We start from the raw sequence: 15,737 nt of genomic DNA, 5'->3' as shown, positions 1-15,737 counted from the left end.
ATTTCTACAATGAAAGGTACAGGAAATATGTACATGTGAACAAGCAGAACATTCTCCTCCCTCCCTTCAAAAAATATTTATACAGTAATAAGCAAATTTTAACAAACCTGAAACTGGTTTAACTGACGCTGACTGAAATCTGACACAAAGGAACTTGGACTGCTTAACATCTGACTGTTCAACAAGTCGGTCTGAGAAATTTGAGGAACGACAGGCATACACAATCTGCCAGATCCTGTAGCGTTATTAAGTTGCATTAAATTTTCTATTGCAGGTGATCGAGTAGGCGTTGAATAAGGAACTAGAAAGGAAGGAGAAAAAAGTGTGATTATTTGGTCAGGATAAAATATAAAAATTGATGCATTATTAAAAATTAAATAAATCCTTACAAATTTCCTCTTGCCAAATACTAAATCAACATTTAAAACTTATACATAGCATTCAAAACTTTTTTAACATTTTCAATTAAAAAATATTACAGTTATGAATAAACAATCTATTTATAATGCTACCAAGTTCATACAAAATTGAAAATTAGGAGGGAACCAATATTCTGTCTTCAATATACGATTTTCTAAGTCTACACAATATTGACACATTCATACAACTGTTTTTGATTTCTTTGTAGAACTTATCTTTTGGAAGGCTGTTTAGGTCTCAGCTTTTGAATTTTTTGCAAAATATTACAATAATAACCTTCAAAGTATAACTCAACTTTCAAGTTTATCTTCAACCATTCAGATGACAGAGTCTGGCATCTGCCTGAGAACACCTTTTGCCAGAATGTATTGTGCCCACAGTATAGCTTGGTGGATGTGGAATTATGATTTGGAGGTGTTTCTCCTGATATGGACTGGAACCCTTGGTCCAAATTCATTGTCAGCTCAACACCAGTTGCATTATTCTGGATGAATGTATGCTTCCTATGCTGCAGCATTATGGATTGGACCCATGCTACTTTCAGGATGACAATGGCAGCCATCATATTGCAAGGTGGTGGTGGTGGTAGTAGATTTATGGTGCAAAGCTCTACAGGCTATATGCGCCAAACACAGGATTCGTTTTTCAACATATAAACTAAAGTATAGATTTTATATAAAGAAAAAAGTCTAAAGACAACCGCACACTTTTAAAATAGAGGTAAGTAAAAAGATATTGAAATGGTGGGATGAAAATGCTGATTATGATTCAGATAATGAGATATGCAGTATAGATATAAAATTCTAAAACATCTGATTCATTAAAATTCTAACATAAAATCTCAAGACAAAATTCAAATTAAGTAATAGAAACCTGTTTCTTTCAGGTAGTGAAACAAATTGGTATTGACCTCTCTTCTGATTAAACGGTCGAGAGGCAGGTCGCAGCTATTAAAATACTTCTCACGAAGACTATTAAAATATGGATATTCAATTAAAATGTGATGGACTGAGAGACAAACATCACAATTTGCACAAACAGGCTCGTTCTCAGCTTTCAGAAGCAAGTTATGTGTCACTCTAGTGTGACCAATTATAAGGCGAGTCAAAAGAACTTCCTCCTTGCAGCTACTACTAGTATCCCAATGCTCTATTTTAGGCTTCACCCTTCTCAACTTGTTTTAAAGTTGAATGTCCTAAAGTTGCTGCCATTTTTTTCTGATCTTCTCCTTGATCACACAAACAATATCTCTAAAAGGGATAAGGCGGCCGGACATTTCAACAGCAGATTTTGCTGTGATGTTCGCCAGCTCATTGCCTTTTATTCCTGTATGTCCGAGAACCCAGCAGTACACAATTTCATTGCCACAGCTTGTTAATTTAATATTCAACTTGAGAATATCCACTATCACAGGATTCTCAGTGCTAGAGAAGGATTCTAAAGCTTTTAATGCACTATAAGAGTCTGTATATACAGAGGCTGTTCGCACATATTTTAGACGATTTTGGTAAGCGGTAATAAAAAATCTTTTGCTGCAAAAGAAGTAATTGCAATCGCACTATGTTTTTAAAAGTCAAAATTATCGTCTGTGGCTTGAAAGTTTTGTTTTTATTAAAAATAGCGAATTTAACAAAGCAGTGGTTTGAAGGCTACATTTATGCTCTTTCCGAAGAGAAATATGCATACTCCGTTATCGAAAAACGATGTGAGAGTCATGGTTTTGTGATATCTAAAGCATCGATAGGTAATATCATCAATAACAAAGGAAAAAAACGTCAAATTGGAGCCTCAAGTGGGACAAAATTTCCAAACAAGTATCCAAGGAAAAAACGGACATCTTCGACTTCTGCAAAGGTACATTGTTTAATGTTAAAAGGGAATCCCACTAGTCAAAGCACAGTTGCCAAATCATTAAAATGCTCGGTGTCTACTGTAAACAAAATGATAAACTCTGATTTAAATCTTAAGAAAGTGAAAAAACGCAATGTGCATCGTCTTCTTCCAAGGCATATTGCTCAACGCAGGACATGCTGCAGAATTCTATATGAGAAACACTTATCCAAAGAAAAATGGAAAACAATTGTCACAATAGATGAAACATGGGCGTATTTAAATGATTGTAACAAAACAAAGAGTCATTTATTATCATAAAAGGGGAGAAAAAAATTTAAGTACATGGTTCAAAGAATCGAAAGAAAGTTTTTCTAAGGGATTCATGATTGTTGCTGGTTTTTCTTATAATGGCAAGTAAAAAATAAAGAGAGTGCAAAAAAAATGTCAAGATTAACTCCAAATACTATCAGGAACATATTTTATCATCAATTTTTCTGAATGAAATACCATCGCTTTACCCACAGTGCCATCAATCCGTGAGACTCCACCAGGACAAAGCTAGCAGTCACACATCAAAATCTACTGTAAATTTCATAAAAGAAATGGAACAAAAAACTGGTATCAATGCCATACCCTTCACCTATATCCCTACTAAATCTCCCGATGTGTCACCTATGGATTTTTGTGCTTTTGGACTTTTAAAAACTGCATTATCCAAACGTTGTCACAAAACCGTAACAGGACTCTGGAAAGCTGTTTGGGAGGAATGGGATAGAATACCTCTTCTGCCACTTCAAAAGGCATTATTATCCTGGAAATTGTGGTGTCGAAAGATAGTTCAGAATAAGGGATGTCAAATAGAACATTTAAAACACAAGAATTTTATGTAATTTAGTTTTGTGAATACAATATACATCGTCTGAAAAATGTGTGAATAACCTCTGTATCATGAATTTTTCATGGTGCAGCGTTGAGATGTACAAAAGCGCATAATATATGGCAGTCAGTTCGGAGGTTAAGACAGAGGAAGCATCGTGTAAACGTCTGCCTTCCATGTGGTACCCAATTATAAATGACATCCCAACATGGCAAGCTGACTTAGATCCATCCGTATATATGGACACATAACTCCTGTAACTATGCCTGTGTTCAGCAAAAATTTGTCTGTAGATGCTCTCATTAGTAGTTGTTTTGATGTAACTGTGGAAAATATCAAGAAACTGGATTTGTGCATTTTCCCAAGGTGGGATTTCAAAATGCTGTACTGCTTGTGGGAACATAGCAGACAGGGAGAATTCTTCAACGAGGGGACAAACTCTGACAGGAAAAGAAGGCACACAGGATGGACGTGCTTCAAATAAAAGGTTGCAGCTATTATCAAGTAAACAGAGTTTATAAGGGTGGTCAGGTTGAGATAATATATTAATATACTGTAAAAGAGACAACTCCTCACGCCTCAAATGGAGTGATGGTTCGTAACAGTCAACATAAAGGCTCTGGACAGGAGATGTCCTGAAGGCTCCAGAACAAATCCACAGAGCCTGATGATGAACAGGATCTAGTTTTAACAACACTGAAGACCGAGCAAATCCATAAACAGCTGAGCCGTAGTTTAGTCTAGAGCGAACAAGAGCTCTGTAAATGCGAGGCATGGAGCAATGCTCTGGCACCCAGGATTTGTTCGCCAGGACTTTAAAAATATTTAAAATTTTTGTATTCTTCTTTCTCAAGTTTAGGACATGAGGAACGAAAGTCAATTTTTGGTCGAATATCACCCCTAAAAATTTTACTTCAGGTGCAATTGGAATCACGGACCCATTGAGGTATAATTCAGGCTCAGGATGGACACCTCGCTTTCTACAAAAATGCATGCACAGTCTTCTGTTTCAAAAATGTAAATCCCTGTCTTTTCGCCCATTCCTGGATCCTGTTCAAAGCGAACTGGAGCTGCCTCTCTACATGTCTCATATCTGCACCTCGACAGCTAATTTGTAGATCATCAACATATAAAGATCCTGAAATGGTGGGAGGAAACTGTTTTAGTACAGAATTTATTTTTTGGCTGAATAAAGTCACACTAAGCACACAGCCTTGAGGCACACTCTCTTCCTGTTTCAAAACTTCTGACACAACATAACCAATTCTTACTTGAAAAGTTCTAGATTCCAAAAAATTCTGAATAAAAAATGGTAGGTTGCCACGCAAGCCACTACCATGAACATCACGAAGTATACCATATCTCCATGCCTTGTCATAAGCTTTCTCTATATCAAAGAAAATTGAGACCAGGTGATTTCTTCTTACAAAAGCTTTTCGGATGGATGTCTCTAAAAGGAGCATGTTATCTACCGTTGTTCTCCCCTTTAGAAAACCACTTTGATAAAGCGATATATTATTCTTTTCCAAGAAGTAGACTAGGCGGCTGTTTACCATTTTTTCAAACAGCTTGCATACGCAACTCGTAAGGGCAATTGGCCGATAGTTGGAGGGATTCCTAGGATCTTTCCCTGGCTTAGCAATAGGAATTACAAAAGCTCTCCTCCATGCACTGAGGAGGGCAGTCAGTGACTTATAGGACAGATGCTTCAGCATTTCATAATTCACTCCATCAAGACCCGGAAGAAGACCTATGTGTCTGCAATAAAACTCTCCTTAGTTCAAGCATAGTAAAGTCTCTATTATAAGGCTCAGATTTGGAAGAGTTGAATGTGATGGAATTTATTTCACAGTGCTGCTTGATAGATAGAAATGCAGGTGAATAGTTTCTGCTGGAAGAAATGGCAGCAAATGTCTCACCAATAGTATTCACAATTTCTTCTAAGGAGCTAATTACTTGGCCATCTTTTTCCAAAAAGGAAAGTGAGTGGTCTTTATATATTTCGCATGCTTTTCGAACTCTTTCCCAAACCCGCTTACTAGGTGTAGAGGATGTTACTGATGACACATATGAAATCCAGGAATCCCTCTGGCTCTGCCTTCTTACTTTTCTTGCATTTGCTTTGGCTCTTTTAAATGCTATGAGGTTTCGCAGAGTAGGACATCTCCGCAAAATTCCCCATGCTTTTTTCTGTTTTTTCAGTGCTTCATGACAGTCGCGATTCCACCATGGTTTCATATATTTCAGTATTTTAACAGAGATGGTGAACAGATGGCAAGGTCGAGAGCGTGGAATGTCCTTGAAGGCTCATGGAAGTAAGTATCCTGGCCATTACTCAGGAGACAAAGGCTATGATCTTCAATCATTTGCTCAATTTGCCTTCCTCAGCAATTTGTATCTTTACTACCCCAGGGCGGATTATGGCCGTTAAAATCTCCTATTATGATAAAGGGCTCAAGCAGCTGCTCTATAAGACCATTTAAATCTTCCTGATCAATGTGTTCATTTGGAGGCAAATACAGAGAAACGACTGAAACAACAATATCAAAATTTGCATGAGTAGCGACAACTTGGAGGGATGTCGTCAAAGAAAGCGCATTTGATGGATGGTCCAATAAGGTGAGGAGACCTACACCTCCATTGGCACGCTCACCTGCAAGGTTATCCTTCCTGACGAAAGAAAACCTTCGAAGTTTTGCATGTTCTGGTTTCAGATTTGTTTCCTGTATTGCTAAGCACACAGGATGATACACATTTATTATAGCTTTGATGTCAAGCAAATTTCGGTGGAAACTGCGACAGTTCCATGAGACTAGGGTGGCCATTATGATTGGTTTTTGATCTTTCTGTGCTGTTGTTTTGTTTTTTCGTGGAAGTAGAAGCCTAGGAACTTCTAGACCATCTTCTACTTCCATACTGTCTGAATCTGCAGATTCAGAAATCATTTCATCAAGAGAACTATTGCTGGGACTTCTATTTTTATTTAATATTTTTTGTGTGGCAGTTTTGGGTTTACTTTGAATGACTGTTTCTTTATTTTGTACTAAATGAGTTGAATTTTCTTTCTTCTTGGTGAATGTAGTCGGTCGAGTTTCATTTCATATAATCTGCGTACCTGTTGATGTTTGAGTGGACACCGTACGAGATGATTTAACAGCACTTGCGTAAGATTTATTTGGTCGAAGCTGTGTGCTTTGGACTAATCTTCTGGATTTGGCGTATGAGATGTTCCTGGTAACATTTGCAGTCTGCACTTCTTTTTCTGGTTTCCATTTTGGGCACAGGCGTGAAAATGCTGGGTGCTCACCCTTGCAATTTATACACAAAGACGCAGCGGTACAATTTTCAGAATCGTGGCCAATCTGTGAGCATCGGGTGCATGTGAGGCTGCTACAACAAGAAGTCTTAGAAGGGCCGAAACGTTGGCATTGGAAGCATCGCATAGGGATTGGAATATAAGGTCTTACAGGACAATTCAAGTATCCGGCCTTAATATTCTTAGGCAGATCAGGCGTTTTGAAGGTCAGGATCATGTGTTTTGTATATATCAAATTACCTTCCTTATGCATCTTGAACACCGCAGACATTTTGGTCAGACAGCTCGGATGTGATCTCTTCTTCAGAAGCATACAGAAGGTCGAATTCTGAGATTACACCATGACAATAATTCAGTGTCTTATGTGCTGTTACTGTGACATTTATATTTCTCGGCTCAACAACACAAGACTGGATGTATTTATTTATTATGAAAGGAGACATCTTATGCAGCTCGCCAGAAGGACTAGAGATAACAAGGAAATGGGGACTATTGTTAGGATTATTTGTATTTGTATCTGTACATACTTTTTAGCAGATTTTTCAGAGTTAGTGCTTTGACCAACTTCACTAATTTCGAAGTCTTTAATTAGAAAAATTTGAAAGTTGGCCATATTGAAGAAAGAAAAAATTCGGGTCCGACGGCCCCACCCACTAGGGAGCTCAACAAGGGAACACAGATTCCTGTGTTCGGGCTAGCCAGACCTATATGCAAACTGAAGCCCCACAGTCTGCTTTTCCGAAAGCAGGTACTCCCGAGAGCTTATCCCCAAGGCAGGGTTCATAGCCACATTTTAGTTAAAAAAATAAGCACCTATAAGCACTTTTCAAGCACATTTTAAGAAAAAAAATAAGCACCTGCCTAATTACATCATACACAACTGCATAACCTTAAAAATTAGACTTGTAATTTAAAATATGAGAAATGAAGTACTTATTAAGAGAGAATAAGCATTACCTCAACCATGGAAAATAATTACTTTTTTTGTTTTTAATTTTAAATAATAGTTCAATTTACAGAACTAGTTTACAATGAGAGAAAAAAAACTATGAAGAACTAAACTATATTACAAGATTTAATGATGAAATTTCAGTTCAAAATAGAGAAAATAAATAATAATAAGGCATATTTATTGCATTCGCTTGGAACCTAATAATAAACACAATTTACTTTTCCACTCATATTGATATTGAAATAATTTAAATCTAAATTCTGAACATTTTCTAACTTTTAATTGTATATCAGTTTTCTCTTAACAGATATTGCAAGCAAAGTAATTTAAGTAAAAAAGAGGAACATTTCTGAAATCAGAAGACAGAAATTTGCTTCATGCAGTCATCTTTAACAGTAAAAGCTTAACTAATGCGCATACTTGGAAAATGGCAAATATTCGGACAGTCGAGCGTAACTTGAAGGAGCGGAGGGGGGGGGGAGGTAGACTGTAGCCACTCTTCAGATTTTTCCCCTAAATAAATGCTTTTGACATTTCAATATGTGCATCATAAAAAATAAACCAACCGAACTAAAAAATATTCCGCTTAGCAAGCACAGTAAAACTCTTTTAAGTGCTCATAAACAAATCTCGGACTGAACAAAAAAATTAATTATCTCTGCAAAATATTGCAAACGTTATTGCGCAATACGTGCACCGTAATTCTTCCCTACGTGATATTACGCAATCGGAATCAACAACTGCTGGTATTGGGAGAAAAAAGAACTAAATAACTGGAGTGTTTTTCATTCTAATTTTCAACAGACGGCGTTAAATTTCCGGAATAGAATCATTCTTCGCTTGGGTTGGTAGACCACAGAACTTTTAGTCCTATTCAATCCAGATTGGAAAGTGACCCCCCCCCAAAAAAAAGGTCCGTTGCTTGTTTTGCAGCAAACTGTAACAGTTTCAATATTCAAGATTTTGCGGAGAAAGGGGAGACCTCCCAACCTTTATACTGTATAATGCATTGGCCAAAAAAATGAAACTATTTTGACTATTCGATTACTTTCCCTTTATTTAAGCCATTCCGAATATTATTCCTTAGAAAGCTAATCTGTGTTAAAACACAACCATTTTTGGAAGTTTACTATACTTCAGCAGTTACTGCAACTATGTTATTATAAACATTCATACATATGCTCATAATATAAGCATAACGATCATAATAAACACGAATATGAACTGACCAAGCAGAACGAGAATGCAAATCTTTTTAAGATCTTGATAGAAATTCAAACGTGTGTAGTATTTGGGTGGGAGGAAAAGAATGCCGAATGTAGCGGGATTTTCTACTGCTTTCGCAATTCTTTGACTAACAGAACGATGGGCACCTGTCTACTCTTCGTGCACACCAAAGGTTATGTTAATGCAGAGAAAGGGGGAAAAGCTGTTTCCGGGAGTATGACTCACCATCTGACATTCCATATTAGGAAGAAAAGTTGTTTATTTAGTTTCGGCTTTGGTACGGGGAAAAATAGCGCGTTCATAAAAAAAAAAAAAAAAAAAAAGAGCACTAAAAGCAAAAAATAAGCACTAAAAACAAACAAACAAACAAACAAACAAACAAACAAACAAAAAAAAAAAAAAAAAGGGGCTTTAAAGAAAAAGTAAGCACCTATAAGGGCCTTTATATTTTATTTTCAAATATAAAGACTTATAAGCACTTATAAGGACCGCTACGAACCCTACCAAGGACTAGTGACCAGCTGATTGACACCAGTGAGGACGACAAAGGTGCCTCCCGTTTAGCTGAAGCAGAGGCCAAAGCAGTGTGTTGGGGGACAGTACTCGCCCCTCAACTACCAGGACCCTCCTTTCCAGCGACACGGGTCTCCATGCACGGCAAACACGTGGGCAGTTTTCTTGCCACTTCAAAACTTGAGACAAGGGCTGCTCCATTTACTTGTGACAAGCCCCAACCTCTGAAGAGGAAAACCACAAGGGAGAATGGAAGGAAAAAAGTATCAGGTCAGAGGAGAGGTGACGGAAAAGAGGATAGATCACTGGGGCTCCAGGATCGTGACACCCGTCTCACCAAGAAGATGAAGGGCTAGGGTACCTCGGGATTGCCACACTGATACTCACAAGAGTGAGCCCCTGAGGGGCATATTGCAAGGACCACCATGGATTGGTATAGTGATAATGGGGTTAACTGAATAGACTGGCCTGACCAGAATTGAGACCTGAACCCAAATTAGAACCTCTAGGATGAGTTGAAGTGCTAAATTAAGGAGTGCAACAACCGCTTAAAGAAGGTGAAGGAACTTGCATGTCCTCCAAGCCCAGTGGGAAAAAAATAACCAACAACAGTCATACAAGGACTTGTGGACAGCATGCCCCGGAAGGTTGGCTACAATTACCACTTGGAAAGGCTCTACCAACTTCTCAACTCAACAAATTTTGCTTTTCTTTTCTGTTACAGATGTTTAAATACTTTTTGGTAGATTGTGTATATACTACATAAAGAAACCTCTTCTAAAAAAAGGAACTACTTTAACTTTTATATGCAAGTCTGAATTCACTGGTACTGTTCATGTTTTTTTTTATTGTACTTTAATGCCATTTTTAATTTAGTTTGAAGCTTTTATTTTTTGAAACTTAAATTAGTTTCCATCAATTTCTCCAATTCTAATGATGTTTATTCTTCCCTTAGAAGTGAGATACTTCTGTTTTATACTGATTTACTTTATGCAAGTTAATTTCCAGGATTAAACTGCACAAAAACATAGGTAAACTGTTAGCAATAACCACCATAGTAATATCCTCCATTAATTATAATATGGCTCCATTAATATAAAAAGGTTAATTATAATATAGTTATATAATATAATAATATGGTTACTAATATAAAATGGCAACAAAGATTTCAAAACACATCTCAAATATAATGAATAAAAGTAGACAGTAATAATGTAATGGATAGATTTTTAATTAATTTTTAATATACTCTGACACTATTTTAACTAGAAAAAGGAAGCTAATGAAAAATAAATAATATTTAAAAATGACTGTGTTATAAAATAATTTTAAAATGTGTTAAAATTGTATTTAAGGCTTCTAGGAATTGAGATCAAGCTTTAAGGTCTCTTGCCCTACGGTGAGTAAGAGGGGAAAAACTTCAAAATCACACTGTTGTATTTTCTTTTGATTGATATGAATATATGTATGAATATACTTTGTGGCATTATGTTTGAATTTCACTAAAAAAATCATCTTTATTTAATTTACATCTCCCCTATTAGTAATAGTTGTATATAATGTGAAAGGTTAATTATAAATTAATAATTATGGGTTAAAAGGCATTTCTTCTGTTGTGAAGAGGAGCCTCATATCTGAGTTCCAATTATTCTACCATAATCAAAATCATGGCTTAAGGGCAAGAAATCTAATTTGATAGTTTATATTACTTGGAATGGAAAAGTGAAGAAAAGAGGTAAGTGCTTTGTATCATTGCTCAACTTTGGCTGCTCTTGCTTTTTAGCACTTCAAGTATTACCATCATTTTATTGGATTATTGCAGCATTAAAGTATCAATAACTATAAACTTTTTTTGGCACCAATCATTCTTAAATTTTTCTAACATTTATTTTTTTTAACTGCCCTTGGATAAATTTCAGTTTTCAGTTTATTGCACATCAGTGTCATAAATAACACTTATTTGTGAAAAACAAAGAAAAAATTATTCTAAAGGCGAAATATGTTTTTCACTGAGTGCAATATTAATTTCACTGACAGCATTTCCTAAACTTTCTTTAAAATAAAGAAAACTAATGAAAGATCTTAGGCACCATTGAGTGGAAACAATTTGAGATCTTTGTATTATATAAAAACAATTACAGGTCTTTGAAAGTAAGATAATTTTTGTAAAAAAAATGTTACTTATAAAAAAGGAGTATTATTACTTGCATCCTATTTTACCTGATTCGCGAGGTGCTGGGGTTGGATACTGAAAATGAGGTTGTGTAGCAACATTTGGAAAAAAATCTGGAGCATTTCTCAGCCTTTGTTGGAGGTTTGACATAAGCAAATGAGGCCTAGAATCTGGATGTGCAAGCCTATTTGGTGGTGTTTGTGTTACCCGTAACCTTCGAGGGTCTGGACCATCTGTGCTTGAATAACCAAATAAATTTTGAGATCTTGAGTTTAAAAATCTTTGACGGATTTGGTTGCACCTTTCCTCTATACAAAGTTGATTCAAGTTATCTAGTGCAACCTGAACAGGATCAAAACCTGTAAGAAGGTGAAAGAAAACTTAATTCACAATTTTTGAATGATGCAAAACAGAACATTAGAGACTTGAATGCTATAAAAACATTTCCCCTATAAAAATACATAAAAAATTCAGTTTTCATATATTTCCTAAATAATAATTAAAAAAGATCTCAAATTTTTCAAATCTTTCAGAGAATAATAAATACAAAACAAAAATGATTTAACATTAAATACTTTAATAATGCAAAATTTGAAATCTGCATTTAACAAAAACAAATTTAAGAACAGAGTTTTTTAAAAATACTTATACATTTAAGAAGATGCAAATAAATTTAGCAAGTGTATAATTTAAACTCCGGCATCTAAAAGTTTATTTTCTTGATGCAATTAGACAAAATACATCTGAGCAACGGTTAAATTTTTTTCCCCTTCCCAAAAATATATTACCAAATTCATTACAATTTCCAAGAAACAAGATCATAAAGAAAATGCGAGGAAAAACAAAAAAAACGAGAATGCTCTAATAAATCTGAAAAACATAAATATGTACTGTAATTAAAACAGTGCAGTATTTAAAATATACTTACACTGTTTGCAACATAAAGGTGATTTTGGAAATAATTATAGTCTAGTTCAGGTGAAAAGTTTCATGGAGAAAATAACTACAATATGCTAAAACCTTAAAGATTAAAATTATAAGTCTAATCATTTTAAAAACAAGCATAACTGAATGAACTTTATTTTTCTTTTTGATATCCATGGCTCCCAAAATAAAAAAGCAAATGTAACCAATCCTTTAACATAAATTGTTGGACTAACTGTAACAACAAGTCTGCCCTCTGGTGAGTAGCCAGAGGAGTACTTCAGTAAAAGCCAAGGCTCCCATTTGATAGGTTGTACCAGACTTTTGCTCTGTAATTTTTTCTTAAAGTTAAATGTAATGTCTGTGTGTAACTTAAACCTGTTAATAAATACTTGTTACACTATACAGGACTCTTCTATGACCCTATCTAAAACGACCCCTTTACACAAAGAGATTTTTTCTAGAGATGGAAATTTCATATGAAAAGATGCCCAATATGTTGATATCATGAAACAATCTTCTGATTTTTCCAACTCTTTTCACAATGTCTTGAATTTATTCATTCATAATGCTGAACTTTTAAATTCAACCATTTCTAAAATAAAATTGTCAACTTTAAGATAATGAAAATACTGCAAATCTAAGATATTTTTATCTATTTTTGTCATGCTTTATTACAAAAGTAAACATTTCATAATGTTGCTTAAAAATTTGAAATCAACTTTCAAATTCACTTTTAAATCATTTCTAAGCTAAAACTGTCAACTTTAAGATATTGAAAATACTGCAAGTCTAAAATACTTTCATCTATTTTTTCAGACTTTATTATTAAGGTAAACATTTCGTAGTGTTTCTTAAAAATTTGAAAACGACTTTCAAATTCACTTTTAATGCACAAAATCCAACTTTCAAACATATTACGAATGTCTTATCCGATATTTTCTTTTTCATATCGTCCTTTTAACAACAGAAGGAAATGAAATTCTTTTTTTTTATGAGTGTTTCTAAGAAATCAACATTCATTATACCAGTTAAGTAAAAAAGCATAAACGAAAATCTTTATAATTTAATTGAGTCTGAGATCACTGTTTACTATTTTCGTACAGAAATACTTGTATCTCATCAAAATACTTTTTTCAATGACACTTAAGTCTGGTGAATGATTAATGACTTTGGGGCAATTGTAAAATAGCCACATATAGGCATTGAGAGCAGAATGTTTTGGGTCATTACCCTGATAAAACCGAAAAGTGTCTGCTATCTCAAATTGTCATGTACTATGTTTTAAATTATCTTTTAACAGACTGATATAAGTATACTGATTCATCATAGATTCTATAAACACCAATCGGCCAACACCTGCTGCGGTGATGCACCCCCCCTTTGACCATGCTTTACAGTTTTTCTCAAGTTTGTTGGATTTCGTTCTTATTGGAGTTTTGCCATAATTTTACCTTTCCCTTCAAAGAAAACAAATTGGATTTAAACTCATCAGCAAAAAATACGTTCTTCCAAAAGGTAAATGTCTCTTTTTTGCACTCTTTGGCAAAACAATCTTTTTACATGATTTTGTTTGCTTATATAGGCCTTGTTTCTTGCAACCCTACTGCAATAATTGTATTTTCTTAAAATTATTTGTATTGCCTCAGAGTGAGCACTTTTATTTAAAAAAAGTTTTGGCTTCAAAAGCTAATTTAGAAGCACTAATGGTGAGATTTTTTTAAAAACTTGTTGAATGAATAATCCAACGCTCATCATGAGAATAAAAAAAATTTTGTTTGCTCACCTTGGATTTGTTCTGCAACCTTTGGCCTTGCTTATATCTATTTATAACACCTTGAACTGGAATGAGTTTTGTTGACTATTTTGCTGATTTAGCGGAGAAATTTGAAATGATGAACAATTAGCTCGTGAAATTTGAAATGATGAACGTTGTCCCTCCTGATGTCCCATGATTAAAAATTCAAACAAAAAAAAACTTACTCTTGGACTGACTGAGACTGGTTTCAATGCCACCTGTATCTTTCAGTGCGGGATTTATTTACCTTTCCATCATTCACTACGAGACTACACTACATACGAGTTTTACTTTGACTTTCAAACAGACAGTTTTGCAAATGCTTCATAACTTCTATGTTATTATTAAAAGTAGAAAACAATTTATTCAAAATAATAAATTACACACTTTAAAAAAATAAAATTTTAATTTTTAAACAATTTTCTAGATATATGCAAATTTTTTCATGGCGATCAAAATGTACGAGTTTCACTTTGATAACTGTATCTAATAACGACAGCAAGCTTAGTCATATTAGTTACATCAGTACTTTCATCAAGTAGAATGCTAATTACATCAATAGGTAACAAATCATTTTTGACCTGTTTGTGAATATTTTTGGCGATTTCTTCAATTTGATGCCGAACTCTTCTAGCTGACAACTGTATTTCTTTATTTCTCTCAACAATTTGATTTTACTTGCGAAGTCATCAAGAAGTGTTCAGAACAATTTATCAATGCATTTTTAAAAAAATCTGCTATCTGTAAACAGTTTTCCATTGATACCAATGCCTAGAATAGCAAAACAATTGGCAAATATAACATGATTGTGGTTAGCAACAAAACCCTTCAACAATTTATTTTGTTTTCCAAAATTGAATACATGTTTAGCAATGCACTCAAATTCTTCTTCATTTGGCATTTCACTCACATTTTTATGTTTTGAAGAAAAGTGCTGCTTAATTTCTTGTGGTAACTACATCTATGCATTAAATACATATCAATTTGTCACCATGTTCAATACACCCATATTTCTCTTTCAACACATCTTGAAATAAACTCTTTTTTTTTTTTTTATTATTACTCCGTAGTATTAATTCGTTTTAAATAATGATAATGTTAGTTTATTAGTTAAGCAAACTATAATTGCATCACCATTCTTGCACTACTAAAGAAGTGATACAACTAAGAACGAACTGAGTGGATGACAACACTGTTGCCCGTTGTCTATCAAGGAATCATGGATTGATGTTGTATCAATTTCTGCTTGAAATTATATTACAGTTCTTATTTTTTAAAGATAAAAATACATGTTTGTTACAACTACTTTGTATTCAAACAAAAACATTATCATTATTATTAATTTTCAGTTTATTTTTTTATGCATTCTTCAAGGTTCATTTCATATTTATATATATATATATTTTTTTCATTACCATATATTTCATCATATAATTCACACTTTTAGTACAAAAAGTAAGATTGATATTTACGGATAAAATAAAAAATGATAGATTTAAAAATAAGGAAAAGATGAATGTACAAAAATTAGACTTCAACATGTACCTAAATGCTTTTTATTTAAAAGAAATGGCATACCTTATGAACTTAAAAACTTTCATCAGCACATAACATGAAAAGTTCACCCATATTCCTCTTCTATTATATCTTCAGGCACATCATCAAATTCTGTTTCATCTTCACCATCATTATTATTCTGATCCA

The 15,737-nt window shown here is 34.2% G+C and overlaps 1 protein-coding gene across 2 annotated transcripts in view; it reads right to left on the bottom strand.

The window, feature by feature from the left end:
• Positions 1-15,737, bottom strand: part of LOC118185341 (uncharacterized) — a 117,791-nt gene that overhangs the window by 21,134 nt on the left and 80,920 nt on the right. For both annotated transcript variants that reach the window (XM_085821474.1, XM_035355181.2), the window contains 2 exons: positions 11,359-11,670; positions 108-301 (listed from right to left, as the gene is read on the bottom strand). In XM_085821474.1, the coding sequence (XP_085677600.1) occupies positions 108-301; positions 11,359-11,670 (506 nt within the window). The remainder of the gene's footprint in view (positions 1-107; positions 302-11,358; positions 11,671-15,737) is intronic.

This window comes from Stegodyphus dumicola, chromosome 1 (genome assembly GCF_044657685.1).
Source record: "Stegodyphus dumicola isolate Sdum_Otavi_A_Nest chromosome 1, ASM4465768v1".
Classification (NCBI taxonomy): domain Eukaryota; kingdom Metazoa; phylum Arthropoda; class Arachnida; order Araneae; family Eresidae; genus Stegodyphus; species Stegodyphus dumicola.
The sequence above is the reverse complement of the archived record's forward strand: the minus strand, read 5'-3'. Positions and strand labels throughout refer to the sequence as shown.